Source organism: Lemur catta, chromosome 1, assembly GCF_020740605.2.
Source record: "Lemur catta isolate mLemCat1 chromosome 1, mLemCat1.pri, whole genome shotgun sequence".
In the NCBI taxonomy this organism is placed as follows: Eukaryota; Metazoa; Chordata; class Mammalia; order Primates; family Lemuridae; genus Lemur; species Lemur catta.
The window spans coordinates 279873270-279898842 of record NC_059128.1 but is presented as its reverse complement, the minus strand read 5'-3'; the positions used below and the strand labels follow the sequence as shown (position 1 = coordinate 279898842).

Sequence of the window (25573 nt, the reverse complement as noted above, 5' to 3'; positions counted from 1 at the left end):
GGACTACTTGACTGTGCAGTGAGACTTGGTGTTAGAATCCCGTTTGCAAAGCTGAGGCCTTTGTTTGTGGAGTGCATTGAAGGGTGCTTCAGGGCACTTGCAGGGACAGCCCCCTGCAGCTCTCTATGGTGTGGTGATGCCCCCTTTGTGTGTCCGTGTATGACACCCTCCCCAAGCACCCTGTCCACCTCCAGCCTCTTTCTGGCAGGGCAGACTCCCCCCTGTGTGTCCAGCAGCCTTCCATGGTCCCTGGCATGAGCACACGCCTGCACCGTCTCACCTGGCTATTGAGGGACATCAGTGTGCCCCTGCCATGGCCCTCCCTCCTCACCTGTGCTCAGGTAGCCTCTACGAGAACTTCTCCACCCAGGGGTCAGTCACCAGTCCCTGTGACCTGGCAGCTCAGAGCCCTTGGGGACCTCCGAAAGGAAGCCTTAGTGGCTCACTCACCTGGAGCATGGTGTGTCAACGCATGCATGTGCAATGTCCCTGCCTGAGCCCCACTTCCATTTCTATCACGGTGTGGAGTCCACAGCCTCCTGAGGACTCTCTCTGAAGGATCGCCAGGTGTCTCATCTCCCCTGATGAGTCCTGGTCGCCCCTTCAGTGTTGGCACCTAACAGCTGACTGTGCAGTTGTGCACACCCTTTGGTCGATTGACATGGTGGGAGTGTTTGCACCACACGCACACCAGCAAACCCCACATATACGCCTTGCTCCCTGCCGTGGCCCGGGGAGCTGGTCGTTCAACACTGAGTAGCATCGGACACACACACACTTGAGGTGGCAGAAGGGCTGGGTGTTTTGTTTGGGTTGCCCCTTAGTGAATTGTGCCGGCACACCTACCACCCCGTCTTCCCGGCTTTCTAGGCTTTGACCTTTGGCCCATGTAGGCAGTGTCCCACTTTGCATTCAGTTATTGACATGGCATTTGTAAACAAATCAGTGCTGGGCCTGGTGTTTCTTTCCTGTTATTATTCCCTGTTTTCCAGCTCAGGCAACTAAGACTTTGAGAAGGGGGACTTGTCAGAGTCCCCCGAATGGTTGTTAGCAGAGCAGCTGGCTGCCTGTGCTGCACTCTACCCACACCTCCTCTCTCTGGTTTCCACCGGAGACTCAGAGCCCAGCCTGGGGGCTGACGCCCTGAGTGGGGATGGGGCCGAGGAGCTCTTTAGAGATTGCGGTGCAGGTGGCTTGTGGATCACATGTTTAGGAGTCACCTCTGCAGCTTGGCAGGGACCAGAGTGTTGGGTGCATGGGAGAGTATGGGCAGGTTTTAGGGGGAGGCTCCTCTCCTCCCCATGCTAGGGACAGGCCAGGATCACGATCCTTGCTGTGTGTAAAGGATGTGGATGTCTGCCAAGGTCAGAGTTCTCCCCAACTTCACCTGGGGAGCCCAGTGGCTCTGGGCTGCTGAGATTTACCTCCACACACCTTGAACATCTAAAGCCATCAACTTTTCCTGGATGGCTTTGCACTTACTAATGACCTCAAAGTTCCTATCCACACCGTTGACTGTAAGTCAACAGAGTGTGAATGTTGATCACATCACGTAATCTCTAAATTAGGCAATTTTATTATCATGGGCTTTATTGGCAGTTCTGGTAATTTACTCTGTGTGTATTCAATTTGCCCAGCTGGCCTGAGCTCTGGGATGTGCTGCCCAGACCCCTCAGGAGGGGAGGGCTCATCCCCTCAGATGCTGGGAGTGTGGCTCAGCTATCAGCCCTCTGGGAAGTGCCAGCTGGTGGCGACTACCCTGCTCAAGGTCGTGCCTCCTTCCTGGGACAACCTGCAGCCAGTGATGGGTCTGTGCAGGGGTGTCAGCCAGGGTTCCCCAGAACGGCAGATCCGGTAGGACGGATCTCTCTCTCTCTCTCTCTCTCTGTATATACATATGTGTGTGTGTGTGTGTGTGTGTGTGTGTAGATACACATAAATACCTCTCTCTATATCCAATTCCTTAAAATAAATCTTATGTCTATCTCTGTAGATCTCCACATATATACCCATATATGTATATATACAAAAATGTGTGTGTGTATGTATGTGTGGAGATATATATAGAGAGATAAAATAATGAAATATCTATAATGCATATATATGTATGTGGGTGTTTAGCTAGATAAACTAATCCCTTAAAGTAAATCTCACTGTATCTGTCTATATCTATGTACATATGTGTATATATTCATATGTGTATACACATGTATGTGTAAATGTATATATTCATATGTATAAATGTATATATAGATAGATCAATAGCTATAATGAGACTTATTTTAGGGAACTGTTTTACACATTATGGGCTGGCAAGTCTGGGATTTGCAAGGCAGGCCAGCGATCATCTCGTGTTCTGAGGCAAGGTCTCCGGAGTGGGTAGCAGGCTGGTGTTTGAGGAAGAGAACAGGTGATAACCCCAAAGAGAACAGCTAAGTTCTCCTCGCTCAGAAGCCCAGGTGAGTTGGTGCCTTCTCAGATTTCCTACGCAAGGGTCTCAGGGCCTTTCGTTTGGGGAGGCTGCTTTTGTTTTCTGTAAATGCAGACTGGTACGCCTGAGCGGAGGGTGGTGGTGTGACTTCTGAGTTGGCCTGGGGTCTGCCCACACCAGCCTGAAATGCCAGTGTGGGGAACCCTTCCGGGAGGGAGACCACCCCCGGCTCAGCCTGAAGTCAGCAACATTCTCCAGTCTTCTCAAGAAAGCCATGCTGGCTGGATAAGACTTTGAAAAGTTAGTTCAGGGATTGCGAAACTTAGTATTTCACACATGTGCAGTAAACTAAGGGATTCTCCGGAGAAATGGGAGACATTAAGACAAAGATTAGCTTGCGTGTGTCCACATATGTGGATTTATGTCATCAGGACGTATGAGTTAGTTCTATCAAGTAATCCACCCAGTTGTTACGCCGTTTAGCTCACAGAGGTAAGTCTTTCCACTCTGTTTGGGTTTTGGCTTTGAGCGAATGTCGCTGTGTCATATGAGAGGGCCCTGCGGGGGTGAGGGGAGATGGAGCACAGAAAGTGTGCCCAGGAAATCTGCCTCCTGTTTGCCTTCTTTGCATTGATTTTTCCTGCACTCAGGAGACGGCGTGGTTCACAGGAATAAAAAGAGTACAGGTTGGAATCCTGAGTTTAATCCCTGCTTGTCCACTGACCAGATCTGAGATCTTGGTAAACATCAGTTTTCTGAGAAATGGGGATGGCAGTAATCACCTTTCAAACTCTCTTGACAAATGGGGCCGACAGTTCCTGCCATGAAGGACTCTGCATCTTGCACCGACGAGCAAGGCTGTTACTACCGTGCAGAAAAATAGCAGTAGCCTTGCTGGGCTAACCGGGCTCGTGATGAGTCTATTTTTCACGTAAGATTAAGGTGTTCTCTCCACTATAAAAAGAGAACCCCTGCCCCTGCTTCTGTTTTTAGAGACAGAGAGAGGGTCTGGTCTTGGGATCGCAAGATCTGGTTAGATTTCAGAGGGTTAGGCCAGCAAAGAAAATTCTGCTACTTAATAGCACTATTCCAGCAAGAGGAAAAAAAAATGCTGAATTAACCCTATACTTGTACCCTGTGAATGCTGCAAATTGAAAACTCAATGAAATTTCAAGCAAGGAAGGAATCCGCTGGCAGCGTGTTGGTTCACAGGTAGATGGGGGTGGGGAGCAAAGACAATCTCTGAGATTCTCCCTCCAGGAAGGCTCTGCCCCCCGAGGGGCCGCCCCTCATTTTACTGAGAGGCTCTTCCCACCTGTCTGTACTCTCACAGTCCCATCTTGTGCCTCTGGAAACTCTTGCTGTCCCTCTTCCAGTGCAGAACACCTCAGAGCCGGCCTCCCGCCCTGCTTCTGCTCTGAGGTGGCCCCACAGACGCCCAGGTTGGACACCCTGACTCCGCCCGGCCCTGGAGCTTCCGTTCACCTGGACCAGCTTCCGGGGTGCGGGGCCCGAGGGCTCAATTGCTCACTCTTGGGCTGGGACAGAACTCCCCATCTTCATCAAGACCCCCTCTTCCCTCCTTTCCATCCTTCCCTGCTTCCCTCTTCCCCTCACCTTCTGTAGCTACGGGGCCACCAGGTGCTGACACTGCTTCTCGCACCCTCCTGTCCCCTGCGTTCCCAGGCTGCCCCGCCTTCACTACCTTGGGCTGGAGCACGGCAGCCGCCTCGGTACGGGCCTGTCTGCCCCTGCCCTTCCCTCCCTGTGGTCTGCTGTCCCCTGCATTTTCCCTGTGGCCTCTTTGGGAAGCTTCACGCCACAGATGCTCAAAAACCTTCAGCTGTTAATTTTCAGAACAAGGTTCAAACTTGGTAGCCTGAAATTCTAGGCTCTCCCTGTGGTCCCGGTCTGGCCCTTTGAGATGCACACAGCCCTCACCGTCCTGCCAATGCGCCCCGCGCCGTCTCCCTCCCACCCCTTTGTTTCTCTGGAACTTCTGCCGGGGAGACTTGTCCAGCTTCTGTCCACACCCTCTGTTCCAGGCCATTGTCCAAAACCCCTGAGCTCTCTCCTGCTTTGAAAAGCGTCCTCAGCCACCTCAGGAGGTGGCAGGGATGACAAAAACATTCTCAGAGTTTCGGCAGAGGGCTCTAATGCAGTCTCGTTTAATCCTCACGTGGAGAAGTAGCTGTACCGACTCCCGTTTATAGCTGAGCCTCCCGCAAGCACGTTACACTGTATTGCTTGTTTTGCTTAAATTCTCCTTTCTGTCTGGCCTGCCCTCTTCTCTGATGCCCGTATACATTGTTCCTGTTTTTCATCACCTAAAATGTTGCATTCTCCCTTTCCTCTCCCCTGAACAATTCCAGTGCTTCTTGATGCAGTTCCGTTTCCTTAATTTGTATTATAAAACCCAGGCCTCAGGCGTACTCTCCTGAGCAAGAGACACACCTTGGAACTTTTCCGTCCCACACAGCCCTTTGCATGGGGCGAGTGCTCAGTTCATACTTGATGAGCGACTCATTGATGATGGAGTTCGTGGAAAATTCTGCATAGATGCAGTGCATACCTGTGAAGCCAGAGGCATGTTATAAACCTCACATCCCAGCTATCAGGGAAGAGTGGCTGGGCTCATGAATTCTATTTTAAATATCGAGGGTGATTTAAGCATTTTTATTTCCAAATTGTGTCTAGTACAAATGAGGCGATCTTTATGCAATCCTCGGAAACCAGCCAAAACTCAGTGGAAATGGAAAAGCTGGTTTCAGTGCTCCGTGGTGGCTGAATATCCATCACTAGGATGCCGAAGGGTTTTGGCAAAGCCAACGGGCCTAGAACTGCTTTTGTGATGAGTTCAGGATTCTTTGAAATTCCCCTCCCTTAAAGGGTACAAGGAAACCTTTTCCTGTGGGTATTCTGTAAGTATTTGGCAGGCTTTTTTGTTTGTTTGTTTGCTTGCTTGTTTTCAAATATTTTTTTTCCTTTTTCTTTCTGCCTTTGATGATAGTTGATTTTTCTTAGGAAAACTTCTAACCTCTCGCTATCTGCTTCCCTCTACTATACTCAGAATAAAGACATCTGCCTTCTCTGAGTATCAAAGTGATGCTGAAAGAAGGAATTTCATCTAAAAAATGATCTATAATGAGCTGTGTTACATGTGGTCTTTCTATTAGTATAAGTAGTCATTTTTGTGCTATTATAGATTATTTTGCACTCAGGAATTGCCTTTCTTATCTGTAGTATTAATATGTTAATATAATATTGATTAACTAGGAATTAATTACATTATATATAACCTTGAAGGCAATTATGTGTGTATTAATAATGTTTTCATTTTTTTTTCTGTTCAGTATTGTTAATTTGAAAATATGAAATAGATCTCATTGGAGAGATGGCTATTGATGCATTTGCTGTCTTTAAGATTTGACCTTGTAATTATATCAGGACAAAATTCATTTTGAAGGCCAAATTTGCCTCTAAAACAGACTATGGGATTCTGTTCTCAAGGATATATTTTGTTTGATGAGCTTTCTTAGAAATACATAATGTTTCTTTAACATGTGGCTTGCTTTTCAGTTGTCTGCTGTCATGAAATGACTAAATATTTGTTTTTCTAGTTGAACTTAAGGAAAAAAAAATCCCTGGTCAATGTGTTTTCTTGAACAGAAGGCTCAGTGTACAACGGGAGAGAAGTCGTAATTATAGTTGTTTTTCCTGTCCTGATGTCACTGCCTTTCAAATGCAGCCTGTTTTCCTTCAAATGTCTCATTTTCACAGGGGACCTAGAGGCAGACCATGGTCCCCAGACCTGGGGGCCTGGCGCTGTCTTGCTACTGCGCGTGTTATTTTGGTGGAAGCTGGTGGCCACAGCTTTAACTCTGAAATCAGCTTGAAGGCTTTCATGTGCGCAGTGACACGGCTAAGGAGGAGGGAAAGAACCGGAAAGTTTACTTGGGTCCAAGAGCGTCTTGCGCTTCACAAGTCAGTGCACACAGGTGCATAATGCCTAGGTTCGTTTTGCTCTCTCTTGAAAAACAAGAACGAAAGAAGCAGTGGGGATGAAGGTTGATTTGCTGTTGTGAGGGGCAAAAAGATGGGCCCCCCCCAAAATGAAATGAAACCAAACCACCACAACAAAACTGACAAGAAGCATACAGTCATGGCCAACATGTGGCTCAGATGTGATTCATGGAGACTCTTGTGATTTTCTTCCAGCAAAACTGCTTTTTATTTGTGCAGTGTTTCTCTATGACTTAGAGTGAAAGAGACCTTTTGGGGAATTTTGTACGATTCCAAGAATGGGAATCTGAGTTCTAAATTATAGCGGAGTTAGCAGCGCGGTGATCTCTAAGTGGAAACACACACACATGCACACACAATGTCAGACTGAAGGAAGATACGGATAAGCAACACATATTTTGGGTACTAACCAGGTTCAGGAAGCAGAAGGGCTTCCGTGGGTGCAATTTAAGAGCACCCTGGGCCTGCCGCCTTTCCAGATTTTGACCTCATTCTCCCTAGTTTTTACCCGTATCACAGGGACTCAGTGACAGGAGAGCAGCTGGTTGTGCTGGTTGTCACAGATTCCCTTTCCTCGTCGGTGGTTTCAGGTTCCTTTGTCTGTCTCTGGCTTCTGGAGCGCCAGTGTGCTAGAGCTGGCTCCTGCGGGCTTGCTAGAGCCAACTGTGCACATCTCTTCCCAACTCTGCATTCAGGGACTCCCATGGCTTCCATGAAATTGGCCATAATGGAACATCTCTCCACAGGAATTACCAAATGCTTCTAATCAAGAGTTTTCTGTTGGAGAGCTGGTTGTTAACCCCTAGCAGCACACCACTTCTGAGGCAATGGGTCCCACCTTCCCGCCAGAACTGACCCCACTGTCGCACCCTTGCATTTGGCCTTTCCTCCGCCCCTCCCCAGACTGTCCCTGCTTCCCCGTCTCTAGAATTTATCTCCAGTGCTGCACTGGTTCCCTCTGTCCTGCCTGTAAACGCACTGCTTTTCTCATTAACAAACAGACTAAACAAATAAGATAAACCTTCCTTTCACTGGGTTGTAAATGCCTGGGGGCAGGGCTGAGTCGGGTGCACTGCTGCACCTGCAGCTCCGGGAATTTCTGAAACACAGCAGGGCCCCGTGGATCTTGGGTGGGGGAAGGCATCAGTGCTTTTCCCGGCTGCTCTGTCTTCCTCTCTGTCCTTGTTGCTTACCTCCTGTCCTGGGTAGCCTGCGTCACCCTTTGCATATCCTCCTCCACCACTGAACCATCTGGAAACTGGCTGACACCTGTTAGGCCGCTACAACATTTTTAGAGGACACCAAGAGGCTTTAACTTGCCAAATCCAGTACGTGTGGTTAGTCGGATGACTTTCTCCTGTTCGTTAATCTCTGTGCAGATGGGACACTGTGAACTGCTTCTGTCTTTCTGAATGTTCTTTCTTGGCTCCCATGACTTAGGTGTTTCCTAGCTTCATTCTGATTCCCAGACATCTCCTCCTTGTGTTCTTGGCTGTGTTCTTTTTCCCCTTCAGCCTGGCAAGTATTGCGGGCACTGTCCTCCATCCTCTGCTGCTTGCATAGCTCCCCCTTAGACCACCCTGGACCCCGTACCCCTGGAGCTTGTAATAAAGAAGGAAGAGGAAGGGCTGCAGAATTCGCATTTTTAGAAGGCTCTGCAGCTGACTCTGATGCTCAGCCAAGCTACGCTCTGGCACAGGATGCAACGGGGGAGCTGGTGTTTGTGGCGGTTTCTTTACGGCTCTGTCTCTGCCACTGGACTCTGAGCTCCTGGGAAAGTCCCTCTCCAGTGAGTGCTTAGCTCCGAGGCTGGCATGTGTGGTTGGATGAATGGATGAACGGATTTGAAGGACAGGTTGAGTTTAGATCACAGAAGGAGACAAATGCCAGTGGACCCTTTCCGTAATTCTAGAGATAAACCATTCAACATTTCCAGGCTGATACTCTGTGCCTTGTATGGACATAAAGACGAAAGACACTCTCCACGGCGTGCCTCTCCTGAGAACACTCCTTCGGCTCCTTACCTTTGCTCGTTTTTTTCCTCTACCTTTCGTGCTGTCTTCCCAGCCCCAGCCTAGAACTGCTCCGCAGAGGCGCTGCCATTCCATGGCGCTGGGCGATTGCAGCCTCTTTGGTACCTTCCTGTGCCCCTCGCCACGTTCTGCCTCCAGTCAGTAATTTAACTGAAGTATGACGCCACACCATGCCCTTTGTTTATCGCGGGGAGGTTCCATGTCGCCTCCAATGCCTGGACACTCAACATACAGGTAGATTGAAATAGGTCACTTATCATGATGATAGTTGTTTATGCCCTAAATCTTAGATATAGAGTTGTGGGTGGGAAGATGTATGCACTGAGCTAATTTTCAGCAGATCATTTTATTTTAAAGTGAGAACTGAAGAACATATTCAGCATGTCCGTTTGGGTGTGATACAAATGGCAACAGAGCTGAAGGTGACTCTTTTGAGCACAGATGCTGTAGTGGATGGGATACTTTTGCTGCCAGTGACAACGACAACAAATTCAGAATGGTTTAATTAACAAGGAAAATGAGATGACAAGGAGTCCCGATGGGAGCTGCCTTCAGAGTTGGTTAATTCGACTCTTCTCCACCCTAAGTAGAAACCCAGGGATTTCCTTCATTTTTCCCCAGTTATCCACAGTGTATCAGTCTTGTCCTCACGTGGCCTACTCATAGGGTCCTGAGATGGTGGCCACAGTTCCAAGTGTCACACAGACAGGACTGGTATCGTATGACCTCTCTTCATCAGCGAAGACTTCTCCTGGAAGTCCTCCAGTCACTTCCCTCAGCATCGAGTTGGCCAGAATAATATCACGGGCCCTTCCCTAAACCTAGCGGTGGCAAGAGGAAAGGGTGCCCGGCGAGAGGATTTGCCCTGGAGTTGGGGCAGTGACGCCTTGCTTGGGTCACACTGGGGTGGGCTGCACACCCAGGCCAAATCGCAGTTCCTTCTAGAAGGGAGGAGGGGCAGCCAGTGTCTGCTGCCCTGGCCACCAATGTGGGGCTATGAATGAAACAAAACCTGGCTGCTCCATGACTGTGCTCTCCATGGCCATGTGGCACGCGGGGATGGTCACTCTGTCCCTGGCACTGCTGGAGGGAGTGGAGCCTTCTCGCCAGGCTGCGGTTGCTCAGCCTAGGTCCAGGTACTCCTGGCCCTGGTGGCAGCTTCTCTGCACACCTTGCTTTCTTCCCAATGCCACCTTCTTTTTTCTCCATCTTTTAAATAGATGCAGTTTATTGTACATACATTATTTATCAATAAATTTTCTCAGAAAAACTAGTAAGGCCTTTTTCATATTCTTCATACCTAAAATCTATTTCTCATTCAGTAACAACTTTAGTTCAGTGGTCCTGGTTCTGCCTTCTGAAACCAGGCCTATAAAAGCATGAACAAAGCATATTTATTCCGCTGGAGGAGTCCCTCAAATATTTGAAAAGAGCCAGTTCTTTCTTCTTAGTCTTTTCTTGTCTGTGTTATATGCTACCCCTCCCCAGTCCTCCTCAGCCTGTTTCTTAGATACTCCTTAAGTCCCCGGCTCTGTAACCTTTCTCTTTCCCCACCTTTGAATGTACTTGAGTTTGCCAACATTTTTTACAAAATTTGGATCATCCGAAACTGAATGCGACACTGCATGTATTATTTGCTAAGTCTTATTCAAGGGAGCCAATAGGGGTTTCAGAAACAGCAGGGAGATAGCCAACTTCTGCTTATGAAATTTTCACTGTTGCTGATGCGTGGTGGCCAGGAAGATCCGTGCAGAGAGTAGCTCTCTTGTCAACGTTTTTGGGGACCAAGGAGGTCCCCCATCCCTGAATTTAACAATGCCTCGCATCTGTCCACTTGGCACCGTCACAGACGCTGTCTTATTGGACTTGTACTGCCTCTCTGCAAGTCAGGCCCTCTTACCTGCAGTTTTCAGATGAGCAGACGAAGGCCCAGAGAGCTTTGCTGGCTGTAGTGGGTCGGCACAGACCTGGGGCTCCGAGTACAGGGTTCTTTCTGCCACACCGCGGCTTCTTTGGCAAGTGAAGCCTGCCCGTCAGGGACTCAGGCCTGTTTGGCGTTGACCATTCCAGCAGGGATTTCCTGATGATCATGTTACTCTTCCCCCTCTCACAACACGAAAGCAGAGCCTAACTGAGTCCCGGCGTGATGCGGTTTGTCCCTGGGGCCAGTGGCAGGACTCAGGGTCCCTGTGCAGGTCGTGAAACTCTTGGCCCTCTGCTTTCTGGACCAGGGGCTGCTGAGCTGGGTAGAGCAGTTTGCACTCATAGCAAGGTTCTCAAACGGTTGTATCTTTTGAGTTCTTGAGTCTGGTTTGTGTGATTTTCTGACTTTTTTGCTTGGATTCAGCCAGCTGTTACCTCACGTGGCTGGTAGCGTGCCTTTCTCTGGAAAAACTTCTCTCCCTGGATGTTGTGACATCTTTTTGGATCCTTTGTGGCTTCTCAGCTCCGCTATGGATAATTTACGTTGTCAGGCAAATGCCCTGAGGATAAATGAAATATTAATAATGCTATGATGCTAATTTTAAAATACCCATTGCACACATTTAATAGAATCCTCTCTGGGCTTTACTCTGGGCTTTAAATCAGGCCCAACAATGTCTCAAACATAAATCAAATTTTTCTTTCAGCCTATTAGAGGTTTTGGCACAAAAATATACTATAGGATAGCAGAGTATAGGAAATCTTAGCTCATGCTTTTAAAATTCATATTCCCCTTGCAGCAATTGGAAACCAAAGGCTATTTTAATCACTTGTCCATGGAAAACAGTTAACCAAGCAATAATCAATATTGGATTTTGGATTTAGAGAAAATGAAATTTAGAAGCACCTTCTTTAACTCGGGATTCATGCAGCCTTGCAAAGCGTGGTCTGATTCACTGTTATCCTTCCCCCTCCTGCTGAGTGTGGAGCCACTGAACACAGGTGTCCCGCCCTGCCCTGTGTGGCCAGATGGTACAAGTAACACGCTACAGTGAAGAAACTACTTTGAAAATATGTTTAGGATTATAAAATGTGTATTCCTTAGTTTTTTTTCCCGATTATAAAGATGAATATTCTTTATACTTGGAAATTTAGAAAATACACAAAACTATAAAGAAAATGAGAGTTCAACTTTTTCAGATTCTACATATAAGCGAGGTCACGCAGTGTTTGTGTTTCTGTGCCTGGCTTCCATACTCATTTCATTTCCTTTGGATGTGTATCCACAGGTAGGATTGTTGGATCACATGGGAGTTCTATTTTTAATTTTTGGAGGAATCTCCATACCGTTTTCCATAATGACTGCACTAATTTACATTCCCACCAACAGTATGCAAGGGCTCCCTTTCCTCCACGTCCTCACCAACACTCACCTTTCATCTTTTTGATCATAGCCATTCTAACAAGTGTGAGGTGATATTGTGGTTTCATTTGCATTTTCCTAGATAATTAGTGTTGTTGCATATAGTGGGGGGTATTGGGGAGATGGTGAAAGGAGACAAAATCTCAGTTAGACAAGAGGAATAGGTTCAAGAGATCTATTGTACAACCCGGTGACTGTAGCTAACAGCAATGTGTTGTATTGAAAATTGCTAAGACAGTAGATTTCAAGTGTTCTCACCACAGAAAAATGTTATAGGAGGCTACGCATATGTTAAGTAGCTCAATTTAGCCAATGCACAATGTATACATATTTCAAAACATCATGTTGTATACAATAAATATGTATCATTTTTATTTGTCAATTTAAGAATACATTTTTTAAAAAGATTTTAGAAAAGAAGAAAATAAGAACCCCTGGTAACTCACATGGGAAACCCAAAGCCAATGTCTGTTAGCATTTTGATGACTTCCTTCAAGTGGTCCTCCGTCCCTTCCTACCTGCCCTCTTTTCTGTTATCCAGTTATTTTTTTTTCTTTTTGCCATATTGGCATCATATTATATATGTGAGTCTGTATCCTGATTCCTTCCCCAAGAATGTTATGTTGTATTTTCTATAAAATCATAGCAAATCCTTGGCTGTGACATTTTGGCCATTTGGATTAAATGTTTCTATGCACAGGATGGAGTTGGCCGGGGGCCTCCTGAGTGGAATGGGAGTGTCAACTGGCCTGTGGAACCATTTATAAATAATTTTCCCATTCCAAATATTGATTTTGATGCAACACCTAAGACATTTTCTAATTTGAAAATATTTTCAACGGAAACAGATGCCATTTGCAATTTGTCATGTGAGGATTCTATTAAATATAATATTTTGGGATTGAATATTTTACTTGGAAAGTTGCATAAGTACAGAAATCCCTATATCTCTGAGAGAGGGAGAGAGAGAGAGATTGAGATTGTACCAACGGGCATATTGTAAGAAAGATTTTTTTCTTCCTATCTTTTCAGTCTGGTAGTGTTCTAAATCTTTTAAAAGTACTCATCCTCCTAGCATTTATCAATTAAAAGGGTCGTTTCTGTTATTGGACTAAAACAATTGTTTGATTACAGTTGTTAGGAAATTCTGTAAACCCTGCTACTCTGTTTTGAGCAGATAAAAGCACTAAAAGAATGATCTGGGGAAACCATTATTACTAAAGCTGGGGGCTGTAAGGCAAAAGAAAACATTTTCAAAATATTTTCTTTTGCAAACGTGTACGTGTGCCTCACTGTGCCAGTGCAGGCTTGGCCCTCATTTCTTGCTAATTTTTGCTTCATAATGCCCGGCTTCCCTCAGAGGAGTGGAATGTCGCCCCCTCTTTTTTTTTTTTAAAGGAAAGGATTTTAAGTTCTTTCCCCTTTTAGGATATTTTAAAATAATGGTTAAGAAATAGGCTTTGTCACTACATGCACAGTTGATCTTGGGCATTAATATTTGGGAAAGAAATAAGGTTTAATATTCTTACATTTTTGTTCGGGCTGTTCCAGGACCTTTGGAGACCCAAGGAAAGCCGTGCTGACCGCAAGCAAGACAAATGGCTCGCAGAGAAGAGCGATGGTGGAACCCAGGGCAATTAGAGGTAAAACAAACATTCCTCCCCTCAAATCCTACACCTCCCAGTCCAGACTTTAAAAAAAAAATGTGAATATGTAAATATTTTGTATCTTTAATATTTGATGTTTGTGGTCCCAAAGCTCATAAGACCTTTTCTTGGCCCCTTTGCTACACTTGAAGGAATTCTGATGCCTGTCACTGTCCCCCCACACTGTGGGGCTTTTAGAGTCACTGCTTCGTCAGTACTGCAGGCTTCAGTCTCTTTTCTCTGCCATCTTGGACTCTTTTCCACCTCCTGCAGAAAAGCCAGAGGGTCAGCATCTACAGACCTGTGCATTAACAATATTTGTATTTTCTGTCATACTGCTGAATTTGGTTTACAATTATTTTATAGTTATTTTACCCAAATGCAATTGACACGTCATTTCAAGTGGCACACACAGGGGATGCCTCTCTGTATTCGTGAAACATTCTCCTGTTGGCACAGGTCAGCGAGCTGTCTCCAAAGCGTGCTCCATCCTGCCCAGACTGCTGGGCTTCCCCCAGAGAAGCACTGCAAGGGTTCAGGTTATGGTGGGGCCCATGGGATGCTCATTTAGGCCACAGAATGTAAGAGCCTCTCCTTTACCAAAATTAAGCCCGGAGTGATTAGTAGACGGGAAAACAGTGATGGCGCCTGGGACATGCCTTGAACAGATCAGTGTCCCGTAGGAAGTGGTGCAGTTAAAACGGATGTGGTTTGCGAGGCTGTCACCCCCTGCCCCCCAACAGGGGCCTCTAAGTTTCATCAGTTAAAATATTTCAGCAAGTCCCTCGATACAGGTGTGTTAGTCTCCTAGCACTGTTGTAACAAAGTGCCACAAACTGGGTGGCTTAAAACAGCAGAAATTTATTGTCTTACAGTTCTGGAGGCTGGAAGTCCAAGATAAGGCACCGGCAGGAGTTGTTCTTTCTGAGGGTTCCAAGGGAGAATCTGTTTCAGGTATCTCTTTGCCTTGTAGACGGCATCTTCTCCCCGTATCTTCTCATCATCTTCCCTCTACACAGGTCTGTCTCTGAATCCTCCCTTTCCACAAGGACACCAGTCAGGTTGGATCAGGGACCACGGGACCTCACTTAATTTAATTGCCTCTGTAAAGGTCCTGTCTCCAAATATAGTCACATCCTTAGGAACTGGGGGTTAGAACCCCAACATATGAATTGAGGGTGACAGAGAAATTTGGATAGATGAGCCACATCTTATTTAAGAAGTTCAACTTCCTATTTTTAGATAAATGTAAAGGTGCATTCAGTTTCTCATACTTCCTCCCACCTCCCACTGGTCTTCCCTGCTTATCTCTGGAGTGCAGAAGCCGGGGCAGGGACTAGGGTAGGCAAGTGGGGTGCAGAATTTAAGGTGGTGCTCGCTCCCAGGTGCTGTTCCTGCACCTGCCTGAGCCTGAGAGGGAGTCCTTCCTTAAAGCGTGGGCCCTGGGTGTCCCCTGCCTCCCTACCTCCTGCTCTGCAAGGGACACCACAGCTCCAGAAAGGGGCAGGAGTCGGACCTGTGCAGTTAGTTCTCCTGGTAGGGTTTGCTGGTGACAAACTCATGCACCTAATGTCCACTCATCCAGAACAAGTGCACCTAGAGACCAGCTCATTCAGTGCCAGGATTCATTACTGTGAATCCAAAATTGCTTGGAGCCATTTTGCCTAAAATGTTTTCACTTAATGACTCGTTAGCTTAAAACTAAACATTCACTTTTTAAATTAAGGATGTTTTTAGTCAATTGACAAAGGTCCTTATGAAAATTATCAATTTATTAATTGATAATTATTTTTCTCAAAGTTGCAACATTTTATACAGCATCAAAAATCACCTGCTTGGAGTATTTTTGTTTCTTAGTAATAATGATTACCACTTGTTAAGTGCTTACCAGGTGCCTAGCATTGTGGGAGGTTTCTTAGGCATAATTCAATTGATTCCGTACAAAAGCCTGCTGGGATAAACAGGAGACAGGCAAACAATGGTTCAACCCACATGCTACCCAGTGAGACAGACGCTGGTCAGATCTCGCATTCACACTGGTGTGCACTGCTGAACAGCATTTGGTAGTTATTATTTTTTCCTCCTGACACCAAATATGTGGTGTCTTTGCCAACACCCACCAGTTATTCAACACTCTGATACCAACTGGGTGTCTAACAATTCAATTGAATTCTAACACTAACTACCCAAAGTCATCATCAAACTCCACAGGTTGAAGGGTTCAATTTCCTAGGACTCTCCTCACTTCAGATGCCAGTTGCAAGTATTGGGTCCAGCTTGGCTACAAAGTTGGGGAGTTCCCGTAGCCCCCTTCCCTTTAAGTTTGGCAGTTTGCTAAAATAACTCTTAGAGTTCAGGAAAGCGCTATACTTACTGTTATAGTTTATTATAAAGAATACAAATGAACAGCTCAATGAAAAGGTACAAAGAGTATGATCTGAAGGGTCCTAAGTGTAGGGGCCTCTCTGCCTGTAGCATTGGGGTGCACCACCCTCCTGGCATGTCAATCTGTTCACCAGCCCAACTCTCCAGACCCCATCAGTTAGGGGTTTTAATGAAGGCTCATTACATAGGCATGATTGATGAGCTCGTTGGCCATTCGTGATTAACTCAGTCTTTAGCCCATCTCCCCTCCCAAGAGGAGGGGGTGAGGCTGAAAGTTCCAGTGTCTAATCAAGACTTGTTTTTTTTTTTTTGAGGCAGAGTCTCGCTCTGTTGCCCAGGCTAGAGTGAGTGCCGTGGCATCAGCCTAGCTCACAGCAACCTCAAACTCCTGGGCTTAAGCGATCCTACTGACTCAGCCTCCCGAGTAGCTGGGACTACAGGCATGCGCCACCATGCCCGGCTAATTTTTTCTATATAGATTTTTAGTTGGCCAGATAATTTTTTTCTATATTTTGGTAGAGACAGGGTCTCGCTCTTGCTCAGGCTGGTCTCGAACTCCTGACCCTTGAGCGATCTGCCCGCCTCGGCCTCCCAGAGTGCTAGGATTACAGGCGTGAGCACCCAGCCAAGACTTGGTCTTTCTGGTACCTGGGCCCCATCCTGAAGCTTCCTAGGGGCCCACTGAGAATCACCACATTAGAACAAAAGATGCTCCTGTCACTCCGGAAATGCCAAGGGTTTTAGGAATTGGAGGCAAAGACCATAAATCTTTCTTGTTACATTACAGTAATATTATCCCCACTATGCAGATGTATAACTAAGGCTCTTAGAGAACAAAGTGGCTGTTTCTACGTTTCCAAGGAGGAAGATGGCAGATCTGGTTTCCATCCTACGTTTGACTCTGCCTCTGTGCTCATGTCCCCTGGACTAGGGCCCTGCCCCATGCCTTGTAGGGTCCACTCTTGCCCTCTCTGACTGTGCCCACCCCCTATTCCAGACCAAACCCTGGGCACTGGGAACCCAGAGCCTACATCAGCCTCTTTGCTAGAGTCCATCTCCTTGGGCAGATCCTGTGTGTGCGTCCCCGGGCCTGAAGGACAACCAGGGAGTCCTGTTGGATGAAGTGTGACCATGTGGACCTGAGTGTCTGTATGAGTATTCAGGAGGCCCCTGGCATACAGGACAGAACTGGTGTTGGGAAGAGAGGAGGGGTAGGGGCTGGGGATCACAGTCCTCCATCAGTTTTCTTGCACCAGCTCTGCAAATATTCAGGTTTTCTCTTAGCCCTTTTGCAGCACTCCCTCCCTAATCACAAAATGCTTATTTTCCTTTTGGCCCGATGTACCATTCCATGCTTTATACAGTTCTAGCAAAGGGAACCCAGATCAAGTTTGTTTCCAGTTAGTAAGAAACTGACATTTTGAAAACAAAAACAAAGAAGGGAGAAAAGAGTTCTGTTGAATATCAAGGCTTTTTATTTTTCAAGATATCCAACAATAAAATGATGCTGGATCATGAAATGCAAAATCATAAGAATATACATTACCAAGTGAATGTATCGCAAGAAACAAATATTAAAGAAAATGTTTTTAGACAACATAGATCAAGTTCTGCAAGGATTCAAAGGCAGGTAAATAGAAAAGGCTCCCACAGTGACATAAAACCGTCACATCATTCACCAATTATTAAATATTGGAGAAATGATCATTAGAAACACAGAAGTCAATTGGAAGAGCTCCTTAAAAAAATCCATAAAATACCTCCCAAATGGTTAAAAAAAAAAAAAAGAACAAGCCCCCAGATGCCTGCAAAAGGGTCAAGGATATCTGTGGATTGGGAAAGGTGGCTGCCTGTCATCCTCCTGGTCTTTAGGTCTTTGGTCTCTCGCTGGTGTGGGCTGGGGGACAGCAGTGCCATTGCACTGAATGCTCAGTGACCCCCCCCTCTGGCTGATGACAACCCTGGTCATGGTGGGTTAAGGGGCTCATATACCCTTGGTGTCTAATGTGGGGCAGCTGGAGGAGTTTTTGTCCCTTGCTTCCCTGTCTTCCTTCCAGTCCTCACACCTCGTGCTCATCAAGGCTCCTCGGTGGCACCTCCTCTTCTCTCTGTGTTGGTCTGCTCTGTCCCTCCTCCAGGTGTCATCCACACTCCTCCTCTGGCACTTGTAGCAGCCGCCTGCTCTCAGGACCGAGCGCTTTGTGTCTGTGTGAACTGGAATCTCCATCCCACAGTGACCAGAACTGTGTTGCGCTGGAATCTATGTATTCCCTTCCCTGTCATTTTATCGTTGATGCGTTGAGAGTCCCCAGAACTCCCCGATAAGAACATGAGGCACAGACAGCGGTGGCTTCAGTTTGTGTCTCGGTTGGTTACAGATGAGCAGTGTTTCTGCGGCCTCAGACGTCCAGAATGTCGCTTCCAGTTCCCGGTATTCAGAAGCCCCAGAAAGCTGGCGAAGCGTCGTGTGCAGCGGGAATTCAGTTGCTCCTGGGAAGGGCTCTGAGAATGCCACGGCGCCTTCCGGGAGGGGTTTCTTGGTTATCCGTCAGTTTCCAAACTCATGTGGAGGGTAGGATTAGGGTTTGAGATCATGTCTCTTCACTGAATGGAAATAGTATGTCTGTGTGTTGGAAAGAAGTTAGTTTCCTTTGAAATCCCTGTTTGTGTTCCCTTTATCTCTGGCTAGAAAAGTTTTAAGGGAGATCTTGGTAACCTGATCATTCAGGGCAAAGTCACAAAAAAAGCTGTGATGAACTGCCCCAAATCTTGGTGGCTTAACACAGCACGCACTTACTTGGCCGTGAGCCTGTGCTTTGGCCGTTCGGGTTTGGCCTTGGCTGGGCGTTTCCAATCCGTCTGCCTCCCTCCTGTGTCCGGGTTGTGGTTGTCTGTGAGATGACTGGGGTGGCCTCGGCTGGGTGGCTGGAGTGACTCGGCTCTGTCCCATGTGCTTGTCATCCTCTGTCACGTGAGTCAGGGCAGGTTCCCGAGCTGGAGGAAGAAAGCAGGTGGGAACACACCGTGCCCGTGAGACTCTAGCCGGGAACGGGCACTCTGTCCTGCTGCTGCCGTGTTCTCTGCGCTGAAGCAGGTCGTACCAGCAGCCTCAAAACAAGGGTTGGGACAGTAATTCTAATGCTTTAGTGGGAGGAACCACAGTGTCACGTGGTGAGGAGTGTGGGTGCAGAGAGGAGTGGAGAATTGGAGCCATCATTTCGACAGTAAAACAGAAGCTATCTACTGTCTGTGTTCTCTGTGTATCTAGAGTAGTTAACAGGATGTTTTAATTACGTATATGTGTAAGAAACCACCCCCAAACGTGGTAGCTTAAAACAACCACCGTTAATTGTTTGTCCTGACTGTGTGGACTGACTGTGCTCAGTGGGACAGCTCTGCTTTCCTGGTGTCAGCGGGGGCCGTGGTCATCTGAGAAACAGCCTGCTGGACCGTCCACAGCAGCTCCTTCGCCGGCCTGGCGTTGGGGTTGGCGGCCAGCCGGGCACCTCTGCCCTCAGAGCGTGGGGTCTGGGTTCCGAGAGGCAGGAAGGGAAGCTTCCGGGCCCGTTAAGGCGCGGGCCTGGGACTCTGCCGTGTTCTCTAGGTCAGAGGCAGCCGGAGTCAGCCCAGGTGTGAGGTGAGCGGCAGCATGTGTGTGCAGGGCAGGGAGGAATCGTGCGGGCCAGCTGGCCCGGAGAGACGGCCGGGCATGGGGAAGCAACAGCACGTGCCCCAGAGCGGGGGTCCTGCGGTGGGAAGCCCTGCTTCTGTCGGGAGGGCTCAAGGATGCTCCCCTTCGAGGCTGAATGAGCCCGGGAGCAGAGCGGTGTTTTCCAGGGCACCTGCTGCCCTCCCGAGGAAGCCGTCTTGCAGGCACCGGGGAGGCGATGATTCCTGTGTTCCCAGAGACCTGCAGGCAGTCCCTGTCCTCCCCTAGTCTGCCTTCCTGTGGGAACTCAAAGAGCATGGGTTACCTTCGACTGCTGCCAGATTCAATTTCAGGATAGTGCTTCATTCTCTTTGTCTTTTTGGCAACCATCATCCCCAAAAGGGACTTGCTTTCAGCCTAGGGAAAAAATTTGCATATTTTCCAAGACTGAGAAATTTGGCTATAGTAAAAAATAATGCCTAAGTTTCCAAGCATGTCATCTTGGCCAGCCAGACTCCCCCCAGTTTTGGGAGGACTCCAGGGAGCCCTTTCGGGAGGACAGACTCGCAGCACACAGAGCTGGAGGTGAGCACTCCAGGTGAGGGGCAGTGTGGCTGGCTGCGGGCGCAACTATATGGAGTGGGGCGGAAAGGGCAGATACAGTTGTCGTTGGGACCCCTGTGAGGGCCTCGGTGGATCCCCTGCAAATTTGGAAGGCAGCTTTTGTGTCTCTAGTTCTGTAATCATACTGTTTATTTTTATTGTGAGGTTTATTACTGCTAAGAGCCATACGCTAGATTTATTATATAAAAAAGCAAACATAAAAGAGAAAATTGATAAAAAATAAATGATAGCACCTAAAAATATAAATTAGAGAAGGTATTTTTAGTGAGGGCAAACAACCGAGGGCTTGACTGAGATTAGCAGGCACCAACAGCCGAGTGGGAAACAGTTACTGGAGGCTGGAGCTGGGAGGAGGGACCCCATGGTAGGAGAAGTGACCCTAGAATCCAGCAGTGGCCAGAACCGTGGCCCAGCACCACGGGTGGCAGGTGTCAGTGGTAGGAAGGGGAGGGGAAGAAATACCCCAACCTTTCTATCTTCCTACCCCCTGGTCCCCATTAGGGCCACAACAAGCCAACCTGACAGGTGGCCGGAAGGCAAAGGAGCCCTGCCGTGGCCATCTGTAGCGGTCAGCCCTGGGGACAGGAGGGTGGAGAGGGGCTCTGCAGACAGAGAGAAGTACATGGACAGCGGCCAGAACATGCTGCTTTATAATCTGAGTGAAGGAATATATTGGGTGAAGTATACATTTCTGGAAAATCCGTGGAGTAGGAGCACCTTTAAATTTAATTCATTTAAGACATGTTTAAAAACATCTTTTCAAAATATGGGCTGATATCTATTTAAATATGTCAAATTGAAATTTCTTATGGGCCTTGGAGACAGATAGGCTGATCTGATTTGAATCTTGGTTTAGTTGCTCCTTAACCAGGTGATCCAGGACAAATCGATAACCTTGAGTCTTGGCGTAGTCATCTGGACAATGGGATTGATAATCTCGGAGTCAGGGGTGAAACTAAATGACAAAATGCACCTGGAGCCCTTAGCCCAGGCACTTAGTGTTTAGCACTTAAGTAGTCAGTGAACAGTAGCTGTGCTTTTTATTAAAAACTTAATAACAAAGCTTAAAAAGATGTGTAGATGGCATTAGTTTTGATGGAAACACCAAAAGTCCAGTTTTGCCAATACAGTAGCAAATGCATCTTGTTTGAGAGGATCACTCATGCTGCCCGTGTAAGGATGTGATCTGGGTCAGCTGGACACAAGGCCTCGGCCGGGGTCCTCTGGGTGTCGATTGGGTTCTTTAGGGGCTAAAAGGAAGTGATTTTCCAGTGGAAGAGAAGTGAGTTTTCTCGTCACCTCATGTACTGCCTATACCTACAGGATGTTTTGGGGCAATGTTTTAATGCAATGCCATTGGCATGTTGTGTTCAGTCCTACTGGAAAAGAAAACATGGAAACGTGGTTGTTTACACCGTCTGTGTTGTCCCTTTTTGTCTCCTAGCTGTCGCTGGTTCTGCACGGCTGGTGAATGAGCTGGCTTATTGAAGGACATGATTCAGACTGTCCCGGACCCAGCAGCTCATATCAAGGTAAGTCCCACCTTGGCTGGGGAGCCGACCCTGACTTCCTCTGGAGCTGGACTTTCGTGGGTATGTGGCCAGTTCCCACCCACCAGCTGATTTTGTACAGCCCAGGACCTAAGAAGATGGATTTCACATTTTTAAGTGGTTTTAAAAAAACTCAAAAGAAGGATATTTCATGACACGTGTAAATTACATGAAATTTAAATTTCAGTGTCCATAAAGAAAGCTTTATTGGAATGCAGCCACACTCATTCATTTATGGATCATCCATGGCTGCCCCGACTCTGTGATGGCAGAGTTGTGACAAAGGCCGTGTGGCTGGAAGCTGAAAATATTTACTGTGGGGACCTTTACGGAGGAAAAGTTTGCTGACTCCTGAGTTAATATATAAAATCCCATCCAAATTCTTCTAACTTGTGTTTGAATTCCTTCTCCTTTACACTCTCCTGGGCTTACCTAGGAGACAAGAGGGTCGATGGTTGGATTTCCAGGATTCCATGTTGTTTTATCTGGGCTGATGGGTACCTCACACCTGCCCCGACGACCTTCTGACCCACACTCCCTGTGCCCTGGAGTGAGAGAGTGAGGAAGTGAAACTTGTGCCAAGGCAAGTCCCAGAGAGGAATCTGGCCCGTTTATTTCAAAATAATACTCCACATACATGTGGGTTATAGCTACAGGGAGGAAATGAAGTGATGGTTTTAATATACTTCACACAAATAAAGGCCACAGAAGAAATTGGGGCATGAGCTCCCTGATCCAAATAGGACATATACACCTGTGCTATTTGGTTCAGCTGTGTCTACACTGGACAGAATAATTGACTACATGGCCAGTTATTCACTTTCCCCGTATAAATTCATTTTTCCTAAGTGGCCTCATCGGTTTTACTAATTTATACTCTTTGCCTACAACATTTGTTGAAAATGGAAAGTGGCTTATAACTGAAAAGAGAGTTTATGGCATTGAAAATTTAACGTTTCTTTTTTTGACTAAAACATCAAATGCCTTCCAGAATCCCACACATATGTAGACACGTGCATGTTCAAAAACAATACATTTGAGAAGGTGTATGGAACACATGCAAGTCACGCTCAAGCACGTTTGATTTCTTTGGAAATGGAATTAGAAGTAATAAGAGTTTTAGTGCATTCTTTGAGCTTTGTGGGTACTCCTGAGTTTCAGAAATCAAGATAATTCGGGATCTTGAGGATTCTAAGTTTTGCCCAGGGACACGGAGGAACAGGTCCTTAGTGGGGGCACTGTCATTTAATTTCTATGTGATATTTTATTGGGGTATAATAGTTATGTTTACAAAAATGCAAGTGGGAAATCTCCTGGGGGTGTGATGAGGTTTCTTCAGAAATATTTGGGGCATAGTTGATGAGTGTGTCTATGCCTTGCATAGAAGGTGAGGCAAAGACTTTTTTCTCTTGAATGTCTGTTGACCATGAAGCTGCACGGTGCAAATAAATGCTCACAGAGAAGATGACATGAGAAAGTGTTCTATAGTGCGGAACATGAGGGCCAACAACGGAAATTCACTTTACTGGCATTTCCCCCTCACCAACCAGAAGGAAAAGATGAATCAGTAAGAAATTATGGCGGATTTTTAAAAGTTAATTCGTAAAGCTCACATGGGCTTATAAAAACCCGAAAGACAGGGGTCTTTGAAAATGCGCTTTGGTGGAAGTGTTCTGTATTTTATCTCAGGAACCAACTGTGTTTTCAGCTCTGATCTATCTTGTTATCTTCAGACTGGTTGACGTACGTGTAAAGTGAGGGGTAATTTTGAGAAGTGGTAACTCTGAGAGATTTTAAAAATAAATTTCAGCTCAGATTGCCTGTGTGTGTTTGGAAAGATGACCTGGCAATACAGAGTTGCAGTTACTAATAGCTGATGTTGGCTGTAAGGCAGAGAGAATTATATTACAGATGTTTATTTCCTTTATAAGCCTATCAATATTCCACCTATTGGAATCTGAATAATTTTTCCTGACCTTCTTTTTTCTTTTTGTATATAAAATTTGAATTCTTGACAATGGTGTTGGGAAAATAAACTTTCTTCCACTGTTTCCTTAAAATGCCTGGTCTGGGAATTTATGAGGTAAATTTTATGTGCCGAGAAGCTTCTGGAAGCTTCTGGCTGTGTGCTGAGGAGCGTGGTTATCACTTCTGGGAAAGGAAGCTCTTGTGAATGGCACATGAATGGTTCCACTCCATGTGTTAATGTAAACAGTGGAAGATTTTGTCTTTGGCTCATTGCTGCTAAAGCGTTTTTGTCGCCTGAAAAGGACTTGAGTTCCCCACAGAAGTGGCCTAACACTGCAAGTGTGTGCAGGGCGATGCCCTTGCGGACCCTGTGTGTCTTCACATTCATGCCAGGGGCTGTCCTGGAGGAAAGGAAATTTCCTTTCACTTTAGAGAAATTCGTTCTGCATAATTTACGACAGTTCTTTTCTGCCAGAACAAATGGCTTTTACCCTTTTATATGTTTAAGGAGCTGGAAATAATGAAAAGAAGGAGGGATGGTTAGTAACTATGGAATATAAGATATGCTTGATTTAAATAGTGCAAGAATTGTGGCAATTCACTTACAAATAAAATGAGAACATTATTTTAGCTTATTCTCCGTTGGTGATAATAGTAACAGTCACCAAGCACATTTTGATTTGTCTTTTTTTGGAGGCCCTTCCATGTACTTTCTCATAGTGGAAATTATGCTAACTTATCACACAGATTTGCTCTTAGCACGTTAGGTACACGTGACCATACCACTGCCCTGAGAAGGGCAGAACTGTCATAGCCAAAGATGGACCTGGACTGTTGTCCTCAGCAGGGAAAAAAGACTAGCAAATTCATTTTCTTAGGATCCTATAAATATTTTTGGCATTAATTCTAATTAATGATAAAGTATTTTTCAATTTACATAGTCGCATTTCCTAACAAGAGATCTCTTTGTAATATTTTTATTTACTAACACCTGATGAAGTGGATTCACATGGCCCTTTGCTGTCCACCAGCTGCCCATGCAGAATAACATACATTTTGGAGCTGATGGGCTGAGGACTGGACTGAGAGGAGACAATCTGAATGTCCGCCCTGCTCCGTGGCTCATGGGCAGTGTAGCCTAGGGTTGCTGGTCACAAAAACTGTAGTTACTGTTGTGGCTAAGGACACAGGGTTTTGACATCAGGCGACTTGCTTCAAGTCTTGCTCCATCCTTTACCAACTCAGTGAGTTTGCACAAGTTCTTTAATCTCTCTGTGCCATGGTCTCCTTTGGATGCACCTATTGTGTGGGGTTATTGTGAGGATTAAAAGAGTTAGTACATTTAGACCTCACTGAGTTTAAACTATTGTGAGCTACTACTGCGATCTATAAGCTGAGGGTAAAAGACCCATCTTAAGTTTTTTGAGATGGGGTCTTGCTATATCACACGGGATGGTCTTGAACTCCTGGGCTCAGGTGACCCTCCTGCCTCTGCCTCCTGAGTGGCTGGGACTACAGGCATGTGCCACCATCCCTGGCCATATGTTTGCCCATTTGACTAAGTGTGTTGGGGCCAGATGATTCCAGCTGGAAGGTGGGCTCCACCTCTTATCAGCTGCCTCAGTTTCCTCAGCTGTAATATGGGGATATGCGTTTAAAGCATTCAGAGCGTGCCTGGCACACAGTAAGCCCTTTATCATCACATTACATATTATCATCAATACATTATAATGACAATACCACATTAATCATGTAATATATAATTCATGTATTAATAAAATATAATATATATAAACATACTCTTACATAATAACAGTAGAAGGGGAGAAGGAAGAGGGTGGAATAATTCTGGAAAGAATTGAATAGGTACCGGGTCAGAACTTCCCAAGAAATGAGCTGAGCAACCGTGTCTTTCCCA

At 46.3% G+C, this 25573-nt stretch overlaps 1 protein-coding gene across 1 annotated transcript in view; it reads left to right on the top strand.

Annotated features, from left to right (window-relative positions):
* Positions 1 to 25573, top strand: part of ERG (ETS transcription factor ERG) — a 251424-nt gene that overhangs the window by 54527 nt on the left and 171324 nt on the right. Inside the window, exons 2-3 of the mRNA XM_045540678.1 lie at positions 13385 to 13476; positions 21582 to 21669. Coding sequence (XP_045396634.1) covers positions 21631 to 21669 — 39 coding nt within the window. The 5' untranslated portion in view covers positions 13385 to 13476; positions 21582 to 21630. The remainder of the gene's footprint in view (positions 1 to 13384; positions 13477 to 21581; positions 21670 to 25573) is intronic.